This window comes from Chamaea fasciata, unplaced genomic scaffold (genome assembly GCF_029207755.1).
Source record: "Chamaea fasciata isolate MVZ Bird 193981 ecotype frontalis unplaced genomic scaffold, bChaFas1.0.hap1 SCAF_576, whole genome shotgun sequence".
NCBI classification, from domain to species: domain Eukaryota; kingdom Metazoa; phylum Chordata; class Aves; order Passeriformes; family Sylviidae; genus Chamaea; species Chamaea fasciata.
Window position 1 is genome coordinate 21,633 of NW_027094661.1, and position 22,260 is coordinate 43,892.

General features: G+C 47.8%; 1 protein-coding gene across 2 annotated transcripts in view; it reads right to left on the reverse strand.

Moving 5' to 3' along the window:
- LOC136305694 (bromodomain-containing protein 2-like) overlaps window positions 1–21,139 on the reverse strand; it is a 37,626-nt gene extending 16,487 nt beyond the window's left edge. For both annotated transcript variants that reach the window (XM_066209003.1, XM_066209002.1), the window contains exons 1-6: window positions 20,311–21,139; window positions 16,771–17,071; window positions 12,745–12,882; window positions 8,410–8,551; window positions 5,493–5,673; window positions 5,384–5,441 (exon numbers count right to left, since the gene is read on the reverse strand). In XM_066209003.1, the coding sequence (XP_066065100.1) occupies window positions 5,384–5,441; window positions 5,493–5,673; window positions 8,410–8,551; window positions 12,745–12,882; window positions 16,771–17,071; window positions 20,311–20,339 (849 nt within the window). In that variant the 5' untranslated portion in view covers window positions 20,340–21,139. The remainder of the gene's footprint in view (window positions 1–5,383; window positions 5,442–5,492; window positions 5,674–8,409; window positions 8,552–12,744; window positions 12,883–16,770; window positions 17,072–20,310) is intronic.
- Window positions 21,140–22,260: the final 1,121 nt, after the last annotated feature.

A 22,260-nucleotide genomic window follows, 5' to 3' on the forward strand; every position in this document is an offset into this window, starting at 1 on the left:
GAGTGGTGGTGTCGGCTTTTCGCTTCACGCCTTTTTTCTGCCGTTTGGACCGAAAAAAAAGCAGGAATTTTAGGATTTCGGGGAATTTTTGGGGGGAAAAATTGAAGGATTTTGGTTTTTCTGGGTTTTTTGGGGGAAAATCGAAAGATTTTCGGCTTTTCTGGGGTTTTTTGGGGGGAAAAATTGAAGAATTTTGGGTTTTCTGGGTTTTTTGGGGGAAAATCAAAAGATTTTTGGCTTTTCTGGGGTTTTTTCGGGGGGAAATTAAAGGATTTGGGGGTTTTTAGGGATTTTTGGGGGGAAAATTGAAGGATTTGGGGCTGTTTGGGGTTTTCGGGGGGAAATTTCAGAATTTTGGGAGTTTTGGGGAGTTTTTTGGGGGAAAATCAAAAGATTTTTGGCTTTTCTGGGGTTTTTTTGAGGAGAAATTTAAGGATTTGGGGTTTTTTACGGATTTTTTGGGGGAAAACCAAAAGATTTTTGGCTTTTCTAGGGATTTTTGGGGGGGAATTTAAGGCTTTTCAGTTTTTCTAGGAGAAACTCCAACATTTGGAGATTTTTTGGGAATTTTCAGGGAAAAATTTAAGGATTCGGGGGTTTTCTGAGGGTCTTGGAGGAGAAATTTGAGGGTTTTGGGGTTTTTTGGGGAAGAATCGAAGGGTTTGGGGGTCGGTGGTGGGAGTGGTGGTGTCGGCTTTTCGCTTCACGCCTTTTTTCTGCCGTTTGTACCGAAAAAAACAGGGATTTTAGGATTTCGGGGAATTTTTGGGGGAAAAATTGAAGAATTTTGGTTTTTCCGGGTTTTTTGGGGGAAATCGAAAGATTTTCGGCTTTTCTGGGGTTTTTTGGGGGGAAAAATTGAAGAATTTTGGGTTTTCTGGGTTTTTTGGGGGGGAAATCGAAAGATTTTCGGCTTTTCTGGGGTTTTTTCGGGGGGGAAATTAAAGGATTTGGGGGTTTTTAGGGATTTTTGGGGGGAAAATTGAAGGATTTGGGGGTGTTTGGGGTTTTGGGGGGAAATTTCAGAATTTTGGGAGTTTTGGGGAGTTTTTTGGGGGAAATTTAAAGGTTTTGGGGTTGGTGGCGATGATGGCGGTGGTGGTGGGAGTGGTGGTGTCGGCTTTTCGCTTCACGCCTTTTTTCTGCCGTTTGGACCGAAAAAAACAGGGATTTTAGGATTTCGGGGAATTTTTGGGGGGAAAAATTGAAGAATTTAGGTTTTTCTGGGTTTTTTGGGGGGGAAATCAAAAGATTTTTGGCTTTTCTGGGGTTTTTCTGGGGAGAAATTTAAGGATTTGGGGTTTTTTACGGATTTTTTGGGGGGAAAACCAGGAGATTTTTGGTTTTTCTGGGGATTTTTGGGGGGAAATTTAAGGCTTTTCGGTTTTTCTAGGAGAAATTCCAACATTTGGAGATTTTTTGGGAATTTTCAGGGAAAAATTTAAGGATTCGGGGGTTTTCTGAGGGTCTTGGAGGAGAAATTTGAGGGTTTTGGGGTTTTTTGGGGAAGAATCGAAGGGTTTGGGGGTCGGTGGTGGGAGTGGTGGTGTCGGCTTTTCGCTTCACGCCTTTTTTCTGCCGTTTGGACCGAAAAAAAAGCAGGAATTTTAGGATTTCGGGGAATTTTTGGGGGGAAAAATTGAAGGATTTTGGTTTTTCTGGGTTTTTTGGGGGAAAATCGAAAGATTTTCGGCTTTTCTGGGGTTTTTTGGGGGGAAAAATTGAAGAATTTTGGGTTTTCTGGGTTTTTTGGGGGAAAATCAAAAGATTTTTGGCTTTTCTGGGGTTTTTTCGGGGGGAAATTAAAGGATTTGGGGGTTTTTAGGGATTTTTGGGGGGAAAATTGAAGGATTTGGGGCTGTTTGGGGTTTTCGGGGGGAAATTTCAGAATTTTGGGAGTTTTGGGGAGTTTTTTGGGGGAAAATCAAAAGATTTTTGGCTTTTCTGGGGTTTTTTTGAGGAGAAATTTAAGGATTTGGGGTTTTTTACGGATTTTTTGGGGGAAAACCAAAAGATTTTTGGCTTTTCTAGGGATTTTTGGGGGGGAATTTAAGGCTTTTCAGTTTTTCTAGGAGAAACTCCAACATTTGGAGATTTTTTGGGAATTTTCAGGGAAAAATTTAAGGATTCGGGGGTTTTCTGAGGGTCTTGGAGGAGAAATTTGAGGGTTTTGGGGTTTTTTGGGGAAGAATCGAAGGGTTTGGGGGTCGGTGGTGGGAGTGGTGGTGTCGGCTTTTCGCTTCACGCCTTTTTTCTGCCGTTTGTACCGAAAAAAACAGGGATTTTAGGATTTCGGGGAATTTTTGGGGGAAAAATTGAAGAATTTTGGTTTTTCCGGGTTTTTTGGGGGAAATCGAAAGATTTTCGGCTTTTCTGGGGTTTTTTGGGGGGAAAAATTGAAGAATTTTGGGTTTTCTGGGTTTTTTGGGGGGGAAATCGAAAGATTTTCGGCTTTTCTGGGGTTTTTTCGGGGGGGAAATTAAAGGATTTGGGGGTTTTTAGGGATTTTTGGGGGGAAAATTGAAGGATTTGGGGGTGTTTGGGGTTTTGGGGGGAAATTTCAGAATTTTGGGAGTTTTGGGGAGTTTTTTGGGGGAAATTTAAAGGTTTTGGGGTTGGTGGCGATGATGGCGGTGGTGGTGGGAGTGGTGGTGTCGGCTTTTCGCTTCACGCCTTTTTTCTGCCGTTTGGACCGAAAAAAACAGGGATTTTAGGATTTCGGGGAATTTTTGGGGGGAAAAATTGAAGAATTTAGGTTTTTCTGGGTTTTTTGGGGGGGAAATCAAAAGATTTTTGGCTTTTCTGGGGTTTTTCTGGGGAGAAATTTAAGGATTTGGGGTTTTTTACGGATTTTTTGGGGGGAAAACCAGGAGATTTTTGGTTTTTCTGGGGATTTTTGGGGGGAAATTTAAGGCTTTTCGGTTTTTCTAGGAGAAATTCCAACATTTGGAGATTTTTTGGGAATTTTCAGGGAAAAATTTAAGGATTCGGGGGTTTTCTGAGGGTCTTGGAGGAGAAATTTGAGGGTTTTGGGGTTTTTTGGGGAAGAATCGAAGGGTTTGGGGGTCGGTGGTGGGAGTGGTGGTGTCGGCTTTTCGCTTCACGCCTTTTTTCTGCCGTTTGGACCGAAAAAAAAGCAGGAATTTTAGGATTTCGGGGAATTTTTGGGGGGAAAAATTGAAGGATTTTGGTTTTTCTGGGTTTTTTGGGGGAAAATCGAAAGATTTTCGGCTTTTCTGGGGTTTTTTTGGGGGGGAAATTAAAGGATTTTGGTTTTTCTGGGGTTTTTTTGGGGAAAATCGAAAGATTTTCGGCTTTTCTGGGGTTTTTTCGGGGGGGAAATTAAAGGATTTGGGGGTTTTTAGGGATTTTTGGGGGGAAAAATTGAAGGATTTGGGGGTGTTTGGGGTTTTGGGGCAGAAATTTCAGAATTTTGGGAGTTTTGGGGAGTTTTTTGGGGGAAAAATTGAAGATTTTCGGCTTTTCTGGGGTTTTTTTGGGGAGAAATTTAAGGATTTGGGGTTTTTTACGGATTTTTTGGGGGGAAAACCAGGAGATTTTTGGCTTTTCTAGGGATTTTTGGGGGGAAATTTAAGGCTTTTCGGTTTTTCTAGGAGAAATTCCAACATTTGGAGATTTTTTGGGAATTTTCAGGGAAAAATTTAAGGATTCGGGGGTTTTCTGAGGGTTTTGGAGGAGAAATTTGAGGGTTTTGGGGTTTTTTGGGGAAGAATTGAAGGATTTTGGGGCAGTTTGGGGTTTTCGGGGGGAAATTTCAGAATTTGGGGAGTTTTTTGGGCAAAAACTGAAGGGTTTTGGGGTTTTTGGGAAAGAATTGAAGAATTTTGGGGTTTTTTGGGGAAGAATTGAAGGATTTTGGGGTTTTTTGGGGAAGAATTGAAAGATTTTGGGGTTTTTTGGGAAGAATTGAAGGATTTTGGGGTTTTTTGGGGAAGAATTGAAGGATTTTGGGGTTTTTTGGGAAGAATTGAAAGATTTTGGGGTTTTTTGGGAAGAATTGAAGGATTTTGGGGTTTTTTGGGGAAGAATTGAAGAATTTTGGGGTTTTTTGGGAAGAATTGAAAGATTTTGGGGTTTTTTGGGGAAGAATTGAAGGATTTTGGGGTTTTGGGGGAAGAATTGAAGAATTTTCGGGTTTTTTGGGAAGAATTGAAGGATTTTGGGGTTTTTTGGGAAGAATTGAAGGATTTTGGGGTTTTTTGGGGAAGAATTGAAGGATTTTCGGGGTTTTTTGGGGAAGAATTGAAGGATTTTGGGGTTTTTGGGAAGAACCGAAGGGTTTTGGGGTCGGTGGCCGTGGTGGTGTCGCCGTTTCGCTTCACGCCTTTTTTCCGGCCGTGAAAATTCCAAATCCCCCCCACCCCAAATTCCCCAAATCCCAAATCCTTCTTCCCTAGACTCCGCATTTCCAGCCACAATTCCATCCCAAATCCCAATCTCACCCCCACATTCCCACTCGGAATTCCATCCCAAAAGCCCCAAATTCCATCCCCAAAACCCCGAAAATTCCCAATTTTTCCTCTCTCTCACCACGACCTGAGCGGGAATTCCCACCCCAAATCCCCCAAAATTCCCGACTTCTCCTCTCCCTCACCTTGGCCACGACCCGAGTGTGAATTCCCATCCCAAATCCCAAATTCCCACCACAAAACTCCCCAAAATTCCCAAATTCCCACCCAAAACCCCCCAAAATTCCCAATTTTTCCTCTCTCTCACCTCTCTCACCATGACCTGAGTGGGAATTCCCATCCCAAATCCCAAATTCCCGCCCCAGAATTCCCAATTTTTCCTCTCTCTCACCTCTCTCACCACGACCTGAGTGGGAATTCCCATCCCAAATCCCAAATTCCCGCCCCAGAATTCCCAATTTTTCCTCTCTCTCACCTCTCTCACCACGACCTGAGTGGGAATTCCCACCCCAAATCCCAAATTCCATCCCCAAAATCCCCCAAAATTCCCGACTTTTCCCCTCCCTCACCTTGCCCACGAGCCGAGTGGGAATTCCCACCCCAAATCCCAAATTCCCACCCCAAATTCCCCCAAAATTCCCAAATTCCCCCCCGGAATTCCCAATTTTCCCCTCCCTCACCTTGGCCACTAACCGGTTGTGAATTCCCGCCCCAAATCCCAAATTCCCCCCCGGAATTCCCAATTTTCCCCTCCCTCACCTTGGCCACGGGCTGGCTGTGAATTCCCGCCCCAAATCCCAAATTCCCACCCCAAATTCCCCCAAAATTCCCAAATTCCCGCCCCCGGAATTCCCGACTTTTCCCCTCCCTCACCTTGGCCACGGGCTGGCTGGGAATTCCCACCCCAAATCCCAAATTCCCGCCCCGGAATTCCCAATTTTCCCCTCCCTCACCTTGGCCACGGGCTGGCTGGGCGCGGCGGGAGCGGCCAGGGCGGCGGGGCTGGGATTGCTGCCGGCATTGTTGCCGGGAATTCCCGGATTGTTGGGAACGCCGGGATGCTGCAGGGATTTCAGCAGCGGGGCCGAGATGACCGACGGGTGGTGGGGGATGGGGACGATGGTGGTGGGAATGTCGGGAGCGTACGCCGACGGTTGGGACACCGAGGAGACGGCCGGGACTTGGTGAGCTCCTCCTCCTCCTCCTCCTCCTCCTCCTGCGCCCGTCAGACCCGCCAGGAGAGCTGGGAAAACGCGGAGAGGGGGAAAAAAAAAAAAGGGGGAAAATTCACTCGGGATTCGTGGAGTTAGTTAGCCGGGGGGATGGAAAAATTCCCGGGGAAAAAACGGGGTTGAGGGATGTAGAGAAATGGGGGGGAAAAAAAAGGGATTTGGGGATATGAAGAAGGTGGGAAAAGGAGGTTGGGATCCATAGAGAGAGAGAAAAAACCAGGAAAAGGGGATTGGGATCCGTAGAGAGACAGAAAAAATCGGGAAAAGGGGATTGGGATCCGTAGAGAGAGAGAAAAAACCGGGAAAAGGAGGTTGGGATCCATAAAGGGACACAAAAAAACAGGAAAAGGGGATTGGGATCCATAAAGAGACAGAAAAAACCGGGAAAAGGGGATTGGGATCCATAAAGAGAGAGAAAAAACCGGGAAAAGGGGATTGGGATCCATAAAGAGAGAGAAAAAACCGGGAAAAGGGGATTGGGATCCATAAAGAGAGAGAAAAAACCGGGAAAAGGGGATTGGGATCCATAAAGAGAGAGAAAAAAACAGGAAAAGGGGATTGGGATCCATAAAGAGAGAGAAAAAACCGGGAAAAGGGATTTGGATCCATAAAGAGAGAGAAAAAACCGGGAAAAGGAGGTTGGGATCCATGGAGAGACAGAAAAAAACGGGAAAAGGGGATTGGGATCCGTAGAGAGACAAAAAAAACAGGAAAAGGGGATTGGGATCCATAAAGAGACAGAAAAAACCGGGAAAAGGAGGTTGGGATCCATAAAGGGACACAAAAAACTGGGAAAAGGGGATTTGGAGACAAAAAAAAAGGGAAAAGGGATTTGGGGACGCAAAAAACTGGGAAAAGGAATTTGAGAACAGAAAAAACGTGGGAATATGGATTGGGAGACACAAAAAACGTGAGAAAAGGGATTTGGAGACAGGAAAAACGGGAAAAGGGATTGGGAAGATGCTAAGGGATATAAAAATCCCGGGAAAAGGGATTTGGAGACAATAAAAAAACGGGAAAAAGGATTGGGGGACACCAAAAAGAGGAGAAACGGATTTGGGGACAGAGAAATCCAAAAAAAGGGATTTGGGGACACAAACCGCAGGAACAGCGGGCTCCCGGCGTCTTTTCCCCAAATCCCCGATTTTCCCCCCCAAATCCCGGATTTTTCCCCCCAAATCCCAGATTTTCCCCCTAAACCCCAGATTTTCCCCCAAATCCCCAATTTTCCCCCCCAGATCCCGGATTTTTTCCCCCCAGATCCAGGATTTTTCCCCAAATCCCAGATTTCCCCCCCAATCCCAGATTTTCCCCCCAAATCCCGGGATTTTTTCCCCCCAGATCCCCGATTGTTCCCCCCGAATCCCGATTTTCCCCCCAATCCCCGATTTTCCCCCCAAATCCCGATTTTTCCCCCCAAACCACGGATTTTCCCCAAATCCCAGATTTTCCCCCAGATCCCGGATTTTCCCCCCCAAATCCCGGATTTTTTCCCCCCAAATCCCAGATTTTCCCCCAGATCCCCGATTTTCCCCCCCCAAATCCCAGATTTTCCCCCAGATCCTGGATTTTTTCCCCCAAATCCCAGATTTTCCCCCAGATCCCGGATTTTCCCCCCCAAATCCCGGATTTTCCCCCCCCAAATCCCAGATTTTCCCCCAGATCCTGGATTTTTTCCCCCAAATCCCAGATTTTCCCCCAGATCCCGGATTTTCCCCCCCAAATCCCGGATTTTTTCCCCCCAAATCCCAGATTTTCCCCCAGATCCCCGATTTTCCCCCCCCAAATCCCAGATTTTCCCCCAGATCCTGGATTTTTTCCCCCAAATCCCAGATTTTCCCCCAGATCCCGGATTTTCCCCCCCAAATCCCGGATTTTCCCCCCCCAAATCCCAGATTTTCCCCCAGATCCTGGATTTTTTCCCCCAAATCCCAGATTTTCCCCCAGATCCCGGATTTTCCCCCCCAAATCCCGGATTTTTTCCCCCCAAATCCCAGATTTTCCCCCAGATCCCCGATTTTCCCCCCCCAAATCCCAGATTTTCCCCCAGATCCTGGATTTTTTCCCCCAAATCCCAGATTTTACCCCCAGATCCCGGATTTTTCGCCCCCAAACCCCAGATTTTCCCCAAATCCCAGATTTTTTCCCCCCAATCCCAGATTTTCCCCCAAACCCCAGATTTTCCCCAAATCCCAGAATTTTCCCCCAAATCCCCGATTTTCCCCCCAAATCCCCAATTTTCCCCCCCAGATCCTGGATTTTTTCCCCCAAATCCCCGATTTTTCCCCCCCAAATCCCCGATTTTCCCCAAATCCTGAATTTTTCCCCCCAAATCCCAGAATTTTCCCCCAAATCCCCGATTGTTCCCCCCCAGATCCCGGATTTTTTCCCCCCAAATCCCCAATTTTTTCCCCCAAATCCCGGATTTTTTTCCCCCCAATCCCAGATTTTTCCCCAAATCCCGGATTTTCCCCCCCAAATCCCCGATTTTCCCCCCCAGATCCCGGATTTTTCCCCCCCAAATCCCCGATTCTCCCCCCAATCCCCGATTTTCCCCCCAGATCCCAGATTTTTCCCCCCCAAACCCCAGATTTTCCCCAAATCCCCAATTTTCCCCCCCCAGATCCCGGATTTTCCCCCCCAGATCCCGGATTTTTTCCCCCCAATCCCAGATTTCCCCCCAGATCCCGGATTTTTCCCCCCCAATCCCCGCTCTCCCCCCAGATCCCGGGATCCCGGGCGGGCACCTGCAGCCCTGGCCGCCCCTTTCTTGTGGCTGTTCTTGGCCAGGGGCAGCAGCAGCTCCTGCTCCTCGGGCGGCATCTGCGCCACCTTCTGCAGGAAGAGCTTCTCCAGCGTCTGCGCCATCAGCACGATGTCATCCGTCGGCTGCACACCCAGAAAAACCCGGAATTAGGGACGGGGGGAAAAAATCCGGGAATTTCCGGGAATTTTTTCCCATTTTTTTCGCATTTTTTCCGATTTTTTTAAACATTTTTTGCGATTTTTTAAAGATTTTTCTCGCATTTTTCGTGAATTATATTGGATTTTAATCGGATCTTTTTTATTATTTTTAGAAGTTTTTCATGGATTTGTCAAAAGTATTTTTTGGGAATTTTTTTCCAATTTTTTTTGCATTTTTTTCCAATTTTTTTTGCATTTTTTTCCGATTTTTTTAGGATTTTTTAAACATTTTTCGCGATTTTTTCAGGATTTTTTTGCGCATTTTTCGTGAATTATTTTGGATTTTAATCGGAATTTTTTTACTTATTTTGGGAGGTTTTCATGGATTTGTCAAAAGTATTTTATGGGAATTTTTTTGGAATATTTGGGGGGTTTTTTTCCACATTTTTAAGGTATTTTTGGTTTGGTTCTTTTTTTCTTTCTGCGACTTTTTTTAGGGTTTTTTTTTCTTTTTAAGGGGATTTTTTGGTGGCTTTTCTGGGGATTTCTAGAAAATTTTAAGGAAAAGTTCGGGGGATTTTTTGAGGGATTTTTTTTTTGGATTTTGGGATTTTTTGGAGGATTTTTAGGGCTTTTGGGGAGCGGCAGCTGAGCCACTTCCTGCAGGAAGAGCTTCTCCAGCGTCTGCGCCATCAGCACGATGTCATCCGTCGGCTGCACACCCAGAAAAACCGGAATCAGGGACGGGGGGAAATCCGGGAATTTCCGGGAATTTTTTCCCATTTTTTTGGAATTTTTTCCGATTTTTTTAAACATTTTTTGCGATTTTTTTTAGGATTTTTTTGCGCATTTTTCGTGAGTTATTTTGGATTTAAATCGGAATTTTTAAACTATTCCTTGGGAGGTTTTCATGGATTGATCAAAAGTATTTTTTGGGAATTTTTTTCCAATTTTTTTTGCATTTTTTTCCGATTTTTTTTTTCATTTTTTTCCGATTTTTTTAGGATTTTTTAAACATTTTTTGCGATTTTTTTAGGAATTTTTTTCACATTTTTCGTGAGTTATTTTGGATTTTAATCAGAATTTTTAAACTATTCCTTGGGAGGTTTTCATGGATTTATCAAAAGTATTTTTTGGGAATTTTTTTCCAATTTTTTTTGCTTTTTTTTCCGATTTTTTTTTTCATTTTTTTCCGATTTTTTAGGATTTTTTAAAACATTTTTTGCGATTTTTTTAGGAATTTTTTTGCGCATTTTTCGTGAATTATTTTGGATTTAAATCGGAATTTTTTTACTTATTTTGAGAGGTTTTCATGGATTTATCAAAGGTATTTTTTGGGAATTTTTTTCCAATTTTTTTTGCATTTTTTTCCGATTTTTTTGCATTTTTTTCCGATTTTTTTAGGATTTTTTTTAACATTTTTTTGCGATTTTTTAGGATTTTTTTCGTCTTTTTCGTGAATTATTTTGCATTTTAATCGGAATTTTTAAATTATTTTTGGAACTTTTTCACGGATTTGTCAAAAGTATTTTTTGGGAATTCTTTTGGAATTTTTTTTTGCCTTTTTTTCCCCATTTTTAAAGAACTTTTTGGTTTTTTTTTTTTTCTTTCTGCAACTTTTTTTACGATTTTTTTTTCTTTTAAAGGGGATTTTTTGGCGGCTTTTTTGGGGATTTTTGAAGATTTTAAGGAAAAGTTTTGGGGCTTTTTTGAGGGACTTCCTGCAGGAAGAGCTCCTCCAGCGTCTGCGCCGTCAGCACCACGTCACCCCCGGGCTGGAGAGCAACAAGAAATTCAAATTTTCCATCGGAAAACGGCCGGAAATTTCGGGGAATATTTTTGGACCTTTTCAGCTTTTTTTTTTCCCTCTTTTTAGCGTTTTTTTTTTCAATTTTTTTTCCATTTTTTGGCAACTTTTTTTCAAGGTTTTAAGGACAATTATTGAAGTTTTTTAAAGAATTTTTGTTCTTCGGGATTTTTTAAACCTTTTTTCGGATATTATTTTTTAAAATTTTTTTAAACTTCTTCCCTTTCCTTCTTTTTTTGGTATTTTTAAGTGATTCCTCGTTTTTTTTTAGTTTTTTTGCGTTTTTCACCATTTCTTTGGGGATTTTAAGAGGAGCTTTTGGGTGGTTTTTTTTTTATTTTAAAGAGTTTTTGGGGAGAAGAATTTCGAGAATTACGGAGAATTTTTTTTTTCAATCCTTTTAGATTTTTAACCAATTTTTTTGGGTGGTTTTGCGCCGTTTTTCTGCTATTCTTTGGGCACTTTTGTGGCATTTCAGGAGTTATTTTTGGGGTGTTTCAGGCAGATTTTTAACCTGGTTGTAGATGCAGCGCTTGGTGAACACCGTGTGGGTTTTTTGGGTGTTTTTGGGCCATTTTTTCGGGGTGTTTTCGCAGTTTTTGTGCTATTTTGGTGGGGTTTTTTTGGTTTTTTTTTTGGCATTTTGGGTCTTGTTTTTTGGGTGCTTTTGGGCCATCTTGGGGCAATTTTCCTTTTTTTTTTCCCTTGTAAATGCAGCAATTGGTGAATAGGGTGCTGTTCATATTTTAGGGTGGTTTTGACCTTTTTTAGGGTATTTTTGAAGCGTTTACAGCCGTTTTTTGCCCATTTTTACCCATTTTTTTAAAAATTTTTTGCCCATTTTTGCCCATTTCTGCCCCATTTTCACCTTGTAAATGTAACAGTCGATGAACACGGCGTTATTTACACTTCAGGGCAGATTTTGGGTCATTTTCTCCATTTTCAGGGGATTTTTGAAGCATTTACAGCCCTTTTTTGCCTGTTTTTACCCATTTTTTCCCGTTTTTTAACATTTTTTGCCCATTTTTACCCATTTCTGCCCCGTTTTCACCTCATTGTAAACACAGCAGTCAAAGACCATCATGTTATTTACACTTCAGGGTAGATTTTGGGTCGTTTTCTCCATTTTCAGGGTATTTTTGAAGCGTTTACAGCTGTTTTTTGCCCGTTTTTACCCATTTTTTCCTGTTTTTTAACATTTTTTGCCCGTTTTTGCCCATTTCTGCCCCGTTTTCACCTCGTTGTAAACACAGCAGTCAAAGACCATCATGTTATTTACACTTCAAATAGATTTTGGGCAGTTTTCTCCATTTTCAGGGTATTTTTGAAGCGTTTACAGCCGTTTTCTGCCCATTTTTACCCATTTTTTAAAAATTTTTTGCCCATTTTTGCCCATTCCTGCCCCATTTTCACCTTGTAGCTGTAGCAGTCGATGAACTCGGTGTTATTTACACTTCAGGGCAGATTTTGGGCAGTTTTCTCCATTTTTAGGGTATTTTTGAAGCGTTTACAGCCGTTTTTTGCCCATTTTTACCCCTTTTTTTTATTTTTTAACGTTTTTTGCCCATTTTTGCCCATTTCTGCCCCGTTTTCACCCTGTTGCAGATGTAGCAGTCGATGAACATGGCGTTATTTACACTTCAGGGCAGATTTTGGGTCATTTTCTCCATTTTCAGGGTATTTTTGAAGCGTTTACAGCCGTTTTTTGCCCGTTTTTACCCATTTTTTCCCGTTTTTAAACATTTTTTGCCCATTTTTGCCCATTTCTGCCCCATTTTCACCTCGTTATAAATGTAACAGTCGATGAACACGGTGTTATTTACACTTCAGGGCAGATTTTGGGCAGTTTTCTCCATTTTTAGGGTATTTTTGAAGCGTTTACAGCCGTTTTTTGCCCATTTTTACCCCTTTTTTTTATTTTTTAACGTTTTTTGCCCATTTTTGCCCATTTCTGCCCCGTTTTCACCCTGTTGCAGATGTAGCAGTCGATGAACATGGCGTTATTTACACTTCAGGGCAGATTTTGGGTCATTTTCTCCATTTTCAGGGTATTTTTGAAGCGTTTACAGCCGTTTTTTGCCCGTTTTTACCCATTTTTTCCTGTTTTTTAACATTTTTTGCCCGTTTTTGCCCATTTCTGCCCCGTTTTCACCTCGTTGTAAACACAGCAGTCAAAGACCATCGTGTTATTTACACTTCAGGGTAGATTCTGGGTCGTTTTCTCCATTTTCAGGGTATTTTTAAAGCGTTTACAGCCGTTTTTTGCCCGTTTTTACCCACTTTTTCCTGTTTTTTAACATTCTTTGCCCGTTTTCGCCCGTTTTTTTTTTTGTTTTTTACCATTTCTCGCCCGTTTCTGCCCCGCCCTCACCTTGTTGTAGATGTAGCAGTTGGTGAACATGGTGTTGAAGTCCTGCATGCACTCGGCTGCCCCCCAGTAGTAATTGTTCTCCAGGCGCCTCTTGATGGTGCCCATGTCCATGGGCTGCTTGATGATCTTGTGGTAATCCTGCAAAAATCCAGTTTGGGGGGAAAAATCAGGATTTGGGGGGAAAAATCAGGATTTGGGGGGAAAAAAATCAGGATTTGGGGGGAAAATCCAAAATTTGGGGGGAAAAAAATCAGGATTTGGGGGGAAAATCCAAAATTTGGGGGGAAAAAAATCAGGATTTGGGGGGAAAAATCAGGATTTGGGGGGAAAAATCAGGATTTGGGGGAAAAATCAGGATTTGGGGGGAAAAATCAGGATTTGGGGGGAAAAATCAGGATTTGGGGGAAAAATCAGGATTTGGGGGAAAAATTCAAAATTTGGGGGGAAAAAATCAGGATTTGGGGGAAAAATCAGGATTTGGGGGGGAAAAATCCCAGATTTTGGGGGAAAAAAATCAGGATTTGGGGGGAAAAATCCAAAATTTGGGGGGAAAAAAATCCCACAATTTGGGGAAAAAAAATCAGGATTTGGGGCTGGAAAAATGTGGTAATCCTGCAAAAATCCGCATTTTGGGGGAAAAATCAGGATTTGGGAGAGAAAAATCAGGATTTGGGGGGGGAAATCAGGATTTGGGGGGTAAAATCAGGATTTGGGGGAAAAAATCCCAGATTTTTTTGGGGAAAAATCAGGATTTGGGGCTCAGAGAAGGTGAAAATCCAAAATTTGGGGGAAAATCAGGATTTGGGGGAAAAATCCAAAATTTGGGGGGAAAAAAATCAGGATTTGGGGGAAAAATCCACAGTTTTGGGGGGAAAAATCAGGATTTGGGGCTGGAAAAATGTGGTAATCCTGCAAAAATCCACATTTTGGGGGAAAAATCAGGATTTGGGGGACAAATCCCAAATTTTGGGGGAAAAGTCAGGATTTGAGGTGTGAAAACTGTGGTAATCCCGGGAAAATTCAGATTTTGGGGAGAAAAATCAGGATTTGGGGCTCAGAGAAGGTGAAAATGCAAAATTTGGGGGGAAAAAATCAGGATTTGGGGGAAAAATCCCAGATTTTGGGGGAAAAGTCAGGATTTGAGGTGTGAAAACTGTGGTAATCCTGGGAAAATTGAGATTTTGGGGGAAAAAAATCAGGATTTGGGGCTCAGAGAAGCTGAAAATGCAAAATTTGGGGGGAAAAAATCAGGATTTGGGGGAAAAATCCCAAAATTTGGGGAAAAAAATCAGGATTTGGGGCTTGGAAAACGTGGTAATCCTAAAAAACCCCCAAACCCAATTTTAAACCTGGAAAAGGAAAAGATCGTAACCCTGGCACCGGGGACGGAGAGGGATCAAATTTTGGATGTGGAGATGGGAAGAGGGATAAAATTCACACACACAGACCCCCAAAACCCCAAAAAACCTCAAAAATCCCCCCAAATATCCCAAAAACCCCAAAAATCTCCCAAATATCCCAAAAAACCCCAAAACCCCCCAGAAACCTCTCAAAAACCCCCCAAAAAACCCTCAAAAAATCCCCAAAGCCCCCAAAAAACTCACAACCCCCCCCAAAATCCCAAAAAACCTTAAAACCCCCCAAAACCCTCAAAAAAAACCCTTCAAAAAAACCCCAAAAAACCCTCAAAAAACCCCTCAAAAAACCCCCCAAAACCTCAAAAAAATCCCAAAAAACTCTCAAAAAACCTTAAAACCTCTCCAAAACCCTCCAAAAAACCCCAAAAAGCCTCAAAAAAATCCCCAAAAGCCCCCCAAAACCCTCCAAAAATCCCCCAAAAACCTCCAAAAACCCTCAAAAAATCCCCCAAATCCCCAAAAATCCCCCAAATCCCCAAAATCTCCCCAAGCCCCCTAACCCCCGTCCGTCCAAACGCCCCAAAAAACCCCAAAAACCTCAAAAAAACCCAAAAAACCTCCAAAAACCTCCAAAAAGCCCAAAAAAAACCCTCAAAAAAACCCAAAAAAACACCCAAACCCCCCCAAAAAACCCCAAAATCCCAAAAATCCCCCAAAATCCCAAAAAAATCCCCCAAAAAACCTCCAAAAACCCTCGAAAAATCCCCCAAAAACCTCAAAAAATCCCCCCAAACCCCTCAAAAAACCCCCCAAAAATCCAAAATTAAACCCCCAAACCCAAAAAAACCCCCAAAACCTCCAAAAACCTCCAAAAACCTCCAAAAAGCTCCCAAAAACCCCTCCAAAAATCCCCCAAAAAACCCCCCAAAATCCCAAAAATCCCCCAAATCCCAAAATCTCCCCCAAGCCCCCTAACCCCCCTCTGTCCAAACGCCCCAAAAACCTCCAAAAACCTCCAAAAATCCCCCAAAACCCCCCAAAAATCCCCCAAAATCCCAAAAAATTCCCAAAAAATCCCCCAAAATCTCCCCCAAGCCCCCTAACCCCCGTCCGTCCAAACGCCCCAAAAACCTCCAAAAACCTCCAAAAACCCCCAAAAACCTCCAAAAACCCCCCAAAAACCCCCAGAAAACCCCCAGAAAACCCCTAAAACCCCCCAAAAACCCCCCAAAATCCCAAAAATCCCCCAAATCCCAAAATCTCCCCCAACCCCCCTAACCCCCGTCCGTCCAAACGCCCCAAAAACCTCCAAAAACCTCCAAAAAACCCCCAAAAACCTCCAAAAACCCAAAAACCTCCAAAAACCCCCAAAAACCTCAAAAAAACCCCCAAAAACCCCCAGAAAACCCCCAGAAAACCCCTAAAACCCCCCAAAAACCCCCCAAAATCCCAAAAATCCCCCAAATCCCAAAATCTCCCCCAAGCCCCCTAACCCCCGTCCGTCCAAACGCCCCAAAAACCTCCAAAAACCTCCAAAAAACCCCCAAAAAACCCCCAAAAAATCCCCCAAAACCCCAAAAAACCCCCAAAAACCTCCAAAAACCCTCAAAAAATCCTCAAAAAATCCCCCCCAAAAACCTCAAAAAACCTCCAAAAAACCCCTCCAAAAAACCCCCAAAACCTCCAAAAACCTCCAAAAATCCCCAGAAAACCCCCCAAAATCCCAAAAATCCCCCAAATCCCAAAATCTCCCCCAACCCCCCTAACCCCCGTCCGTCCAAACGCCCCAAAAACCTCCAAAAACCTCCCAAAAACCTCCAAAAACCTCAAAAAACCCCCAAAAACCTCCAAAAACCTCCAAAAAGCCCCAAAAACCCCCTCAAAAAATCCCCAAAAAACCCCTAAACCCCCCAAAAAACCCCCCAAACCCCAAAAATCCCCAGAAAACCCCCAAAAACCCCAAAAAACCTCCAAAAAGCCCCCAAAAACCCCTCAAAAAATCCCAAAAAAACCCCCCAAAATCCCAAAAAAACCCCCCAAAATCCCAAAAAATTCCCAAAAAATTCCCAAAAAATCCCCCAAAATCTCCCCAAGCCCCCTAACCCCCGTCCGTCCAAACGCCCCAAAAACCTCAAAAAACCCCCCAAAAACCCCCAAAAAACCCTCAAAAAATCCCCAAAAAAACCCCCCAAAATCCCAAAAAATCCCCCAAAATCCCAAAAAAATCCCCCAAATCCCCAAAATCTCCCCAAGCCCCCTAACCCCCGTCCGTCCAAACGCCCCAAAAACCTCAGAAAACCTCCAAAAAACCCCAAAAAACCCTCAAAAAATCCCCAAAAAAACCCCCAAAATCCCAAAAAAACCCCCCAAAATCCCAAAAAATCCCCCAAAATCCCAAAAAATTCCCAAAAAATCCCCCAAAATCTCCCCCAACCCCCCTAACCCCCGTCCGTCCAAACGCCCCAAAAACCTCAGAAAACCTCCAAAAAAACCCAAAAAACCCTCAAAAATCCCTCAAAAAATCCCCAAAAAACCCTCAAAAAATCCCAAAAAAACCCCCCAAAATCCCAAAAAATCCCCCAAAATCCCCCAAAATCCCAAAAATCCCCCCAAAATCCCCCAAATCCCCCAAATCTCCCCCCCGCAACGGGCGCGGCGAGGCGCTCACGGGCAATCCCAGCTTGACGGCGTCGACGGGCTGCCGGAAGGGCCAAGCGAACTGATGCTTCCAGAGCGCCTTCATCACCACCTTGTGCAGGTACTGCAGCTGGTTGGTGACGCGCCCGGGTTTTTTGGGATTGGAAACCTCGGGAGGAGGAGGATTGGCCTGAGGGGCGGCCAAAGACGGCACCGAAGCCACCGTCGGGCTCTCGAAGCCCTCGTAGAGCAGCGAAGGTTTGCGGATGCGTTTGCCCGGCGTGGAGTCGGTGGCTAAAGCCATGAGGGCGGCGTTGCCTTCTCCTAAAATCCTGGGCGGGGAGATAAAAAACCCGAAAAAAAAACAACGGAGGAGGTCGTAAGGGGAAAATTCCTGGAATTCCGAAGAGTTCGGGGAGGAAAAAGCAAAGGGGTTGGAACGGCGGCAAAAGCGGCGATCGGTGAGGTAAAAAAACGCCCGGGTTTGCAGCGGTTTTACCCCGAAGGGTTAAGGGGAAAGGGGCTAAAATGCCGGAATTTCCGTGAAAAGGTCCGGAAGGAATTCAAAATTCTGGTGGGAATCGCGGCTGAAATCGAGGTTGCAACAGAATCGGCGAGTCCAACCTAAAAATTCCGCGTTTTCCCCCCCAAAATTCCCCAGTTTCCGGCGTTTTCCCCGAAGGGTTAATGGGAAAGGGCCTAAAATTGCCAAATTTCCATAAAAATATTTGGAAATGACTCAAAATTCTGGTCGGAATCGCGGCTGAAATCGTGGCAGAAACGGCGCCAAAATCGGCGATTCGGACCCCAAAATTCCTCGTTTTCCCCCCCAAAATTCCCCATTTTTTGGCGCTTCCCCCAAAGGGTTAATGGCAAAGTTCCTAAAATTCCGGAATTTTGGGAAAAAAAAATTCCAAAACAACTCAAAAATTTCGTTGAAATCGGGGTTAAAACGGCGCCGAAATCGACGATTCCCGCCCAAAAATTCCCCGGTTTTTGGCGCTTCCCCCAAGGGAATTTCAGGCGGAAATTCCTGAGGATTTGGGTGTGAAATCCTGGGAATTCCAGGCGGAAATTCCCAGATAATTGGCCGTGAAATCCTGGGAATTTCAGACAGAAATCCCTGCGGATTTCGGCCATGAAATCCTGGGATCTCAGGGAGAAACTCCTGAGGGATTTGATTCTGGAATTCCGGGAATTTCAGGCAAAAATTCCTGAGGATTTGGGCCATGAAATCCTGGGATCTCAGGGAGAAACTCCTGAGGGATTTGATTCCGGAATTCCGGGAATTTCAGGCAAAAATTCCTGAGGATTTGGGCCACGAAATCCTGGGATCTCCGAACGCTGACCCCAAAGGTTTGGGGGTCCCCTGGGACATCAATCCCAAGGATTTGGGGACCCCCCAGACATTGATCCCGAGGATTTGGGAACTCTCAGGACTCCAATTCCAAGGATTTTGGGGGATCCAGGATTTTGGTAACCCCAAAACACCAATCCCAAGGATTTGGGGACCCCCCGGACACCAATTCCCAGGATTTTGAGGGGAATCCTGGAACAGGAACACAGATCCCAAAAATTTCGGGGACCCCCAAAGATTTGGGAACTCCCAGACCTCAAATCCCAAGGATTTTGGGGGGGGATCCAGGATTTTGGGGATCCCCCCACCCAGCTGACCCCTGGGTGACCCCAGGACTGTCCCCAAGGGCACGACCCCGGTGACAAGGACGGGGTGACCCCGATGACACCGCCGGGCTTTGGGGGTCCCCAGTGTCACTGTCACAGTCTGGGGGTCCCCAGTGTCACTGTCACAGTCTGGGGGTGACACTGTCACAGTCTGGGGGTCCCCAGTGTCACTGTCACAGTCTGGGGGTGTCACTGTCACAGTCTGGGGGTCCCCAGTGTCACTGTCACAGTCCGGGGGTGACACTGTCACAGTCTGGGGGTCCCCAGTGTCACTGTCACAGTCTGGGGGTGACACTGTCACAGTCGGGGGGTCCCCAGTGACACTGTCACAGTCTGGGGGTGTCACTGTCACAGTCTGGGGGTCCCCAGTGTCACTGTCACACTTTGGGGGTGACACTGTCACAGTCTGGGGGTCCCCAGTGTCACTGTCACAGTCTGGGGGTGACACTGTCACAGTCTGGGGGTCCCCAGTGTCACTGTCACAGTCTGGGGGTGACACTGTCACAGTCTGGGGGTCCCCAATGTCACTGTCACAGTCTGGGGGTGACACTGTCACAGTCTGGGGGTGTCACTGTCACAGTCTGGGGGTCCCCAGTGTCACTGTCACAGTCTGGGGGTGACACTGTCACAGTCTGGGGGTCCCCAATGTCACTGTCACAGTCTGGGGGTGACACTGTCACAGTCTGGGGGTCCCCAGTGTCACTGTCACAGTCTGGGGGTGACACTGTCACAGTCTGGGGGTCCCCAGTGTCACTGTCACACTCTGGGGGTCCCACAGTGACACAGCCACAATCTGGGGGTCCCACTGTCACTGTCACAGCCTGGGGCTGACACCGGCCCAGCGTGCAAGTCCCACGGTGACACTGTCACAATTTGGGGACCCCAGAGTGACACAAACACAATTCAGGGGTTCCCATGTCACTCCCAGAGCGTGGGGGTCCCGCGGTGACACTGTCACACTTTGGGGACCCCAGTGTCCGTGTCCCAGCACAGAGGTCCCACAGGGTCACTGTCACAGCCTGGGGGTGGCACTGCCACAATTTGGGGGCTCCCAAAGTGACACAGTCACAATTTGGGGGTCCCACTGTCACTGTCACAGCCTGGCACTTGACCCAGCCAAAATTTGGGGACCCCAGTGTCACTGTCACAGCCTGGGGGTGACACAGGCCCAGCACAGGGGTCCCACAGTGACACAGCCACAATCTGGGGGGTCCAGAGTGACACTGTCACATTTTGGGGGGTCCCAATGTCACTGTCACAACCTGGGGGTGACACTCCCACAATCTGGGTGTCCCACAGTGACACTGTCACACTTTGGGGACACCAGTGTCACTGTCACAGCCTGGGGGTGACACAGGCCCACCATGAGGATCCCCAATGTCACTGTCACACTTTGGGGACCCCAGTGTCACTGTCCCAGCCTGGGGGTGACACAGGCCCACCATGAGGATCCCCAATGTCACTGTCACACTTTGGGGGAACCACAGCGACACTGCCACACTTTGGGGGACCCACAGTGACACTGTCCCAGCCTGGGGCTGACAAAGGCCCACCATGAGGATCCCCAATGTCACTGTCACAATTTGGGGGTCCCAGTGACACTGTCCCAGCCTGGGGCTGACACAGGCCCACCATGAGGATCCCCAATGTCACTGTCACACTTTGGGGGACCCCAGTGTCACTGTCCCAACCTGGGGCTGCCACAGGCCCACCATGAGGATCCCCAATGTCACTGTCACACTTTGGGGATCCCAGTGTCATTGTCACAACCTGGGGGAGGCGGCGACCCACCCAAAATTCGAGCTCCCCACCCCAACACCCCCCAACACCCCCTCATTACACCCCCCCCCTCCCAAATTTCCCCCCCTTTTCCTCCCTCCCCACTCACTTGCTCTGGGGATTCACGTTCTGCAACATCCCGGCGGTGGCGTGCGAGGCCCGCCGGCCTTCGTCTCCTCCTCCTCCTCCTCCTCCTCCTCCCGCCGTCTCCTCCGACGAGCCCCCCACTTTGCCCGGCCAAAGCTTCACCGCCGCCGCCGGCCCCGTGAGGGCCCCGCCGGCCTCAGCGCATCCCCGCCTGCTCGGGGGGCTTTTATCTTGTTTTGTTTTAAAACCTCCTCCTCTTTTTTTTTTTTTTTTTTTTTTTTTGCTCGCTTCTCTTCCAAACGGCGGCGGAGAAAGGAGGAGAAATTAAAATAAAAAAAAAAAAAAAAAGAAGGACGAGGCCCGGCTCGGCTTCACATCCGCGGGGGGCGCGGCGAAAATGGCGGCGCGTTCTGAGGGGATGGATGGACGGACGGGGTGGAAGCAAAGGGGGCGATGGATGCTGAGGGTGGAGGGGAGGGGGATCCTTCCTTCGGATGACGGCGGATTAATCGGCGCCAAGAAGCTTCAGCGCCCGCGCTCCATCTTGGGCTCGCTGAGGGTTGTGAGGGAAGCGTGAGGCGAAGGGAGGGAGGGGGGGGGGGGAAGGAAGGAGAAGGAGGCGGCCGCCCCCCTTCCCTCTCTCTCTCTGTCTCTCTCTCTCTCTCTCGCCGCCGGTGGCCGCAGGCAGGGGTCGCTGCGGAGGCCGGGGAGGGTCCGGGGAGGGTCCCGGAGCCCTCCGGGACGGCGGAGGCGGGGGATGGAGCCGGCTTGGGGCCGCCCCCCGCGCGCGCCGGGCCCGACCCGCTCCGTCCCTTCGTCCCCGCGAAATGGCGCCGCTCGGCCTGCCCCCGCCCGCCCTTATATAGACGCCAGCGGCCGCGCTATTGGAGGAGACGCGCGCTGACGTCACCCCACCGCCCCGCCCCGCCCCGCCGCGGCCTCATTGGGCGGAGGCAACGGGGGACAGCGGCTCTGATTAGATGAGGGCGCTGTCAATCAACTTCCCGACTCCACGCCTCCGCCGGCCTTCCGCCCAGCGCCTCACCCCACGCGCGCGGCGAGCTGGGCGCCCATTGGGCGGCGAGCGCGGCCGCCGCGCGCTGATTGGCCGGCGGGTCACGCGGGGGGCGGGAGCAGCCGCTGATTGGCGGTGGTGTCCCGGGGGGGGAGCGGGGGAGGAGAAGGAGGAAGAAGGGGCCGGCGGGCGCCATCTTGAATGGCGGCGGTGGCCGCGGCCGGACAATGAGCGCGGCCGCCGGCGGCCGGACCCGCCGCTTCCCCCGCCGCTGCTCGGCCGCGGCGAGCTCCGAGGGCGCTCCCCCGCCGGGATTCACCCCCCTCGCGGCGTTCTCCCGGGCGTCACTTCGCTGTTAAACCCCCCCCCCCACCCACCCCCCCACACACACACCCCGGAGCGACCACGCAGCGCTTCGCCCCCCGCTCCCCGCGGCGCCCACGGGCGCCGGGAAAGCTCCAACCTTTTCCTAAGCACACGCGGGGAGCGACAACCCCTACGGACACGCCGCTCCCGCGGCCGCCAACCTCGCTAAAAACCCGAAACGCCATTACACCCCCCACCCCCCCCCACCCCCCCAATTCCAGGGAACCCCCATCCCCCTGTAGAACCCCGCGCCCCTTTTTCGCCCTTCCCGCTCGGGGTGGTGGGAAAGAATCGCGTCCTTCCCAACCTCCCTCTTCTCACCCCCCCCCCCCCCCATTTTTTCCCCCCCCGGTGAACGGGGCTCGCAGGACACGGGCGGCTCCGTGTGGCGTCCGCTTCCCTTCCCCCCCCCGCCACCCTTCCCTCCCCACCCACCGTGACACAGCACTTGGGGCCGCGCCCGCCGCCGCCGCCCCCGCGCGAACACCCCAAACATGGCGCTCGTCGCCCCCACGAACGGCGCGCACAAAGCCGCGCCCGCCCCCCGCCGTCAATCAACGCCGCCGCGCCTTCCTATTGGTGCACGCCGCG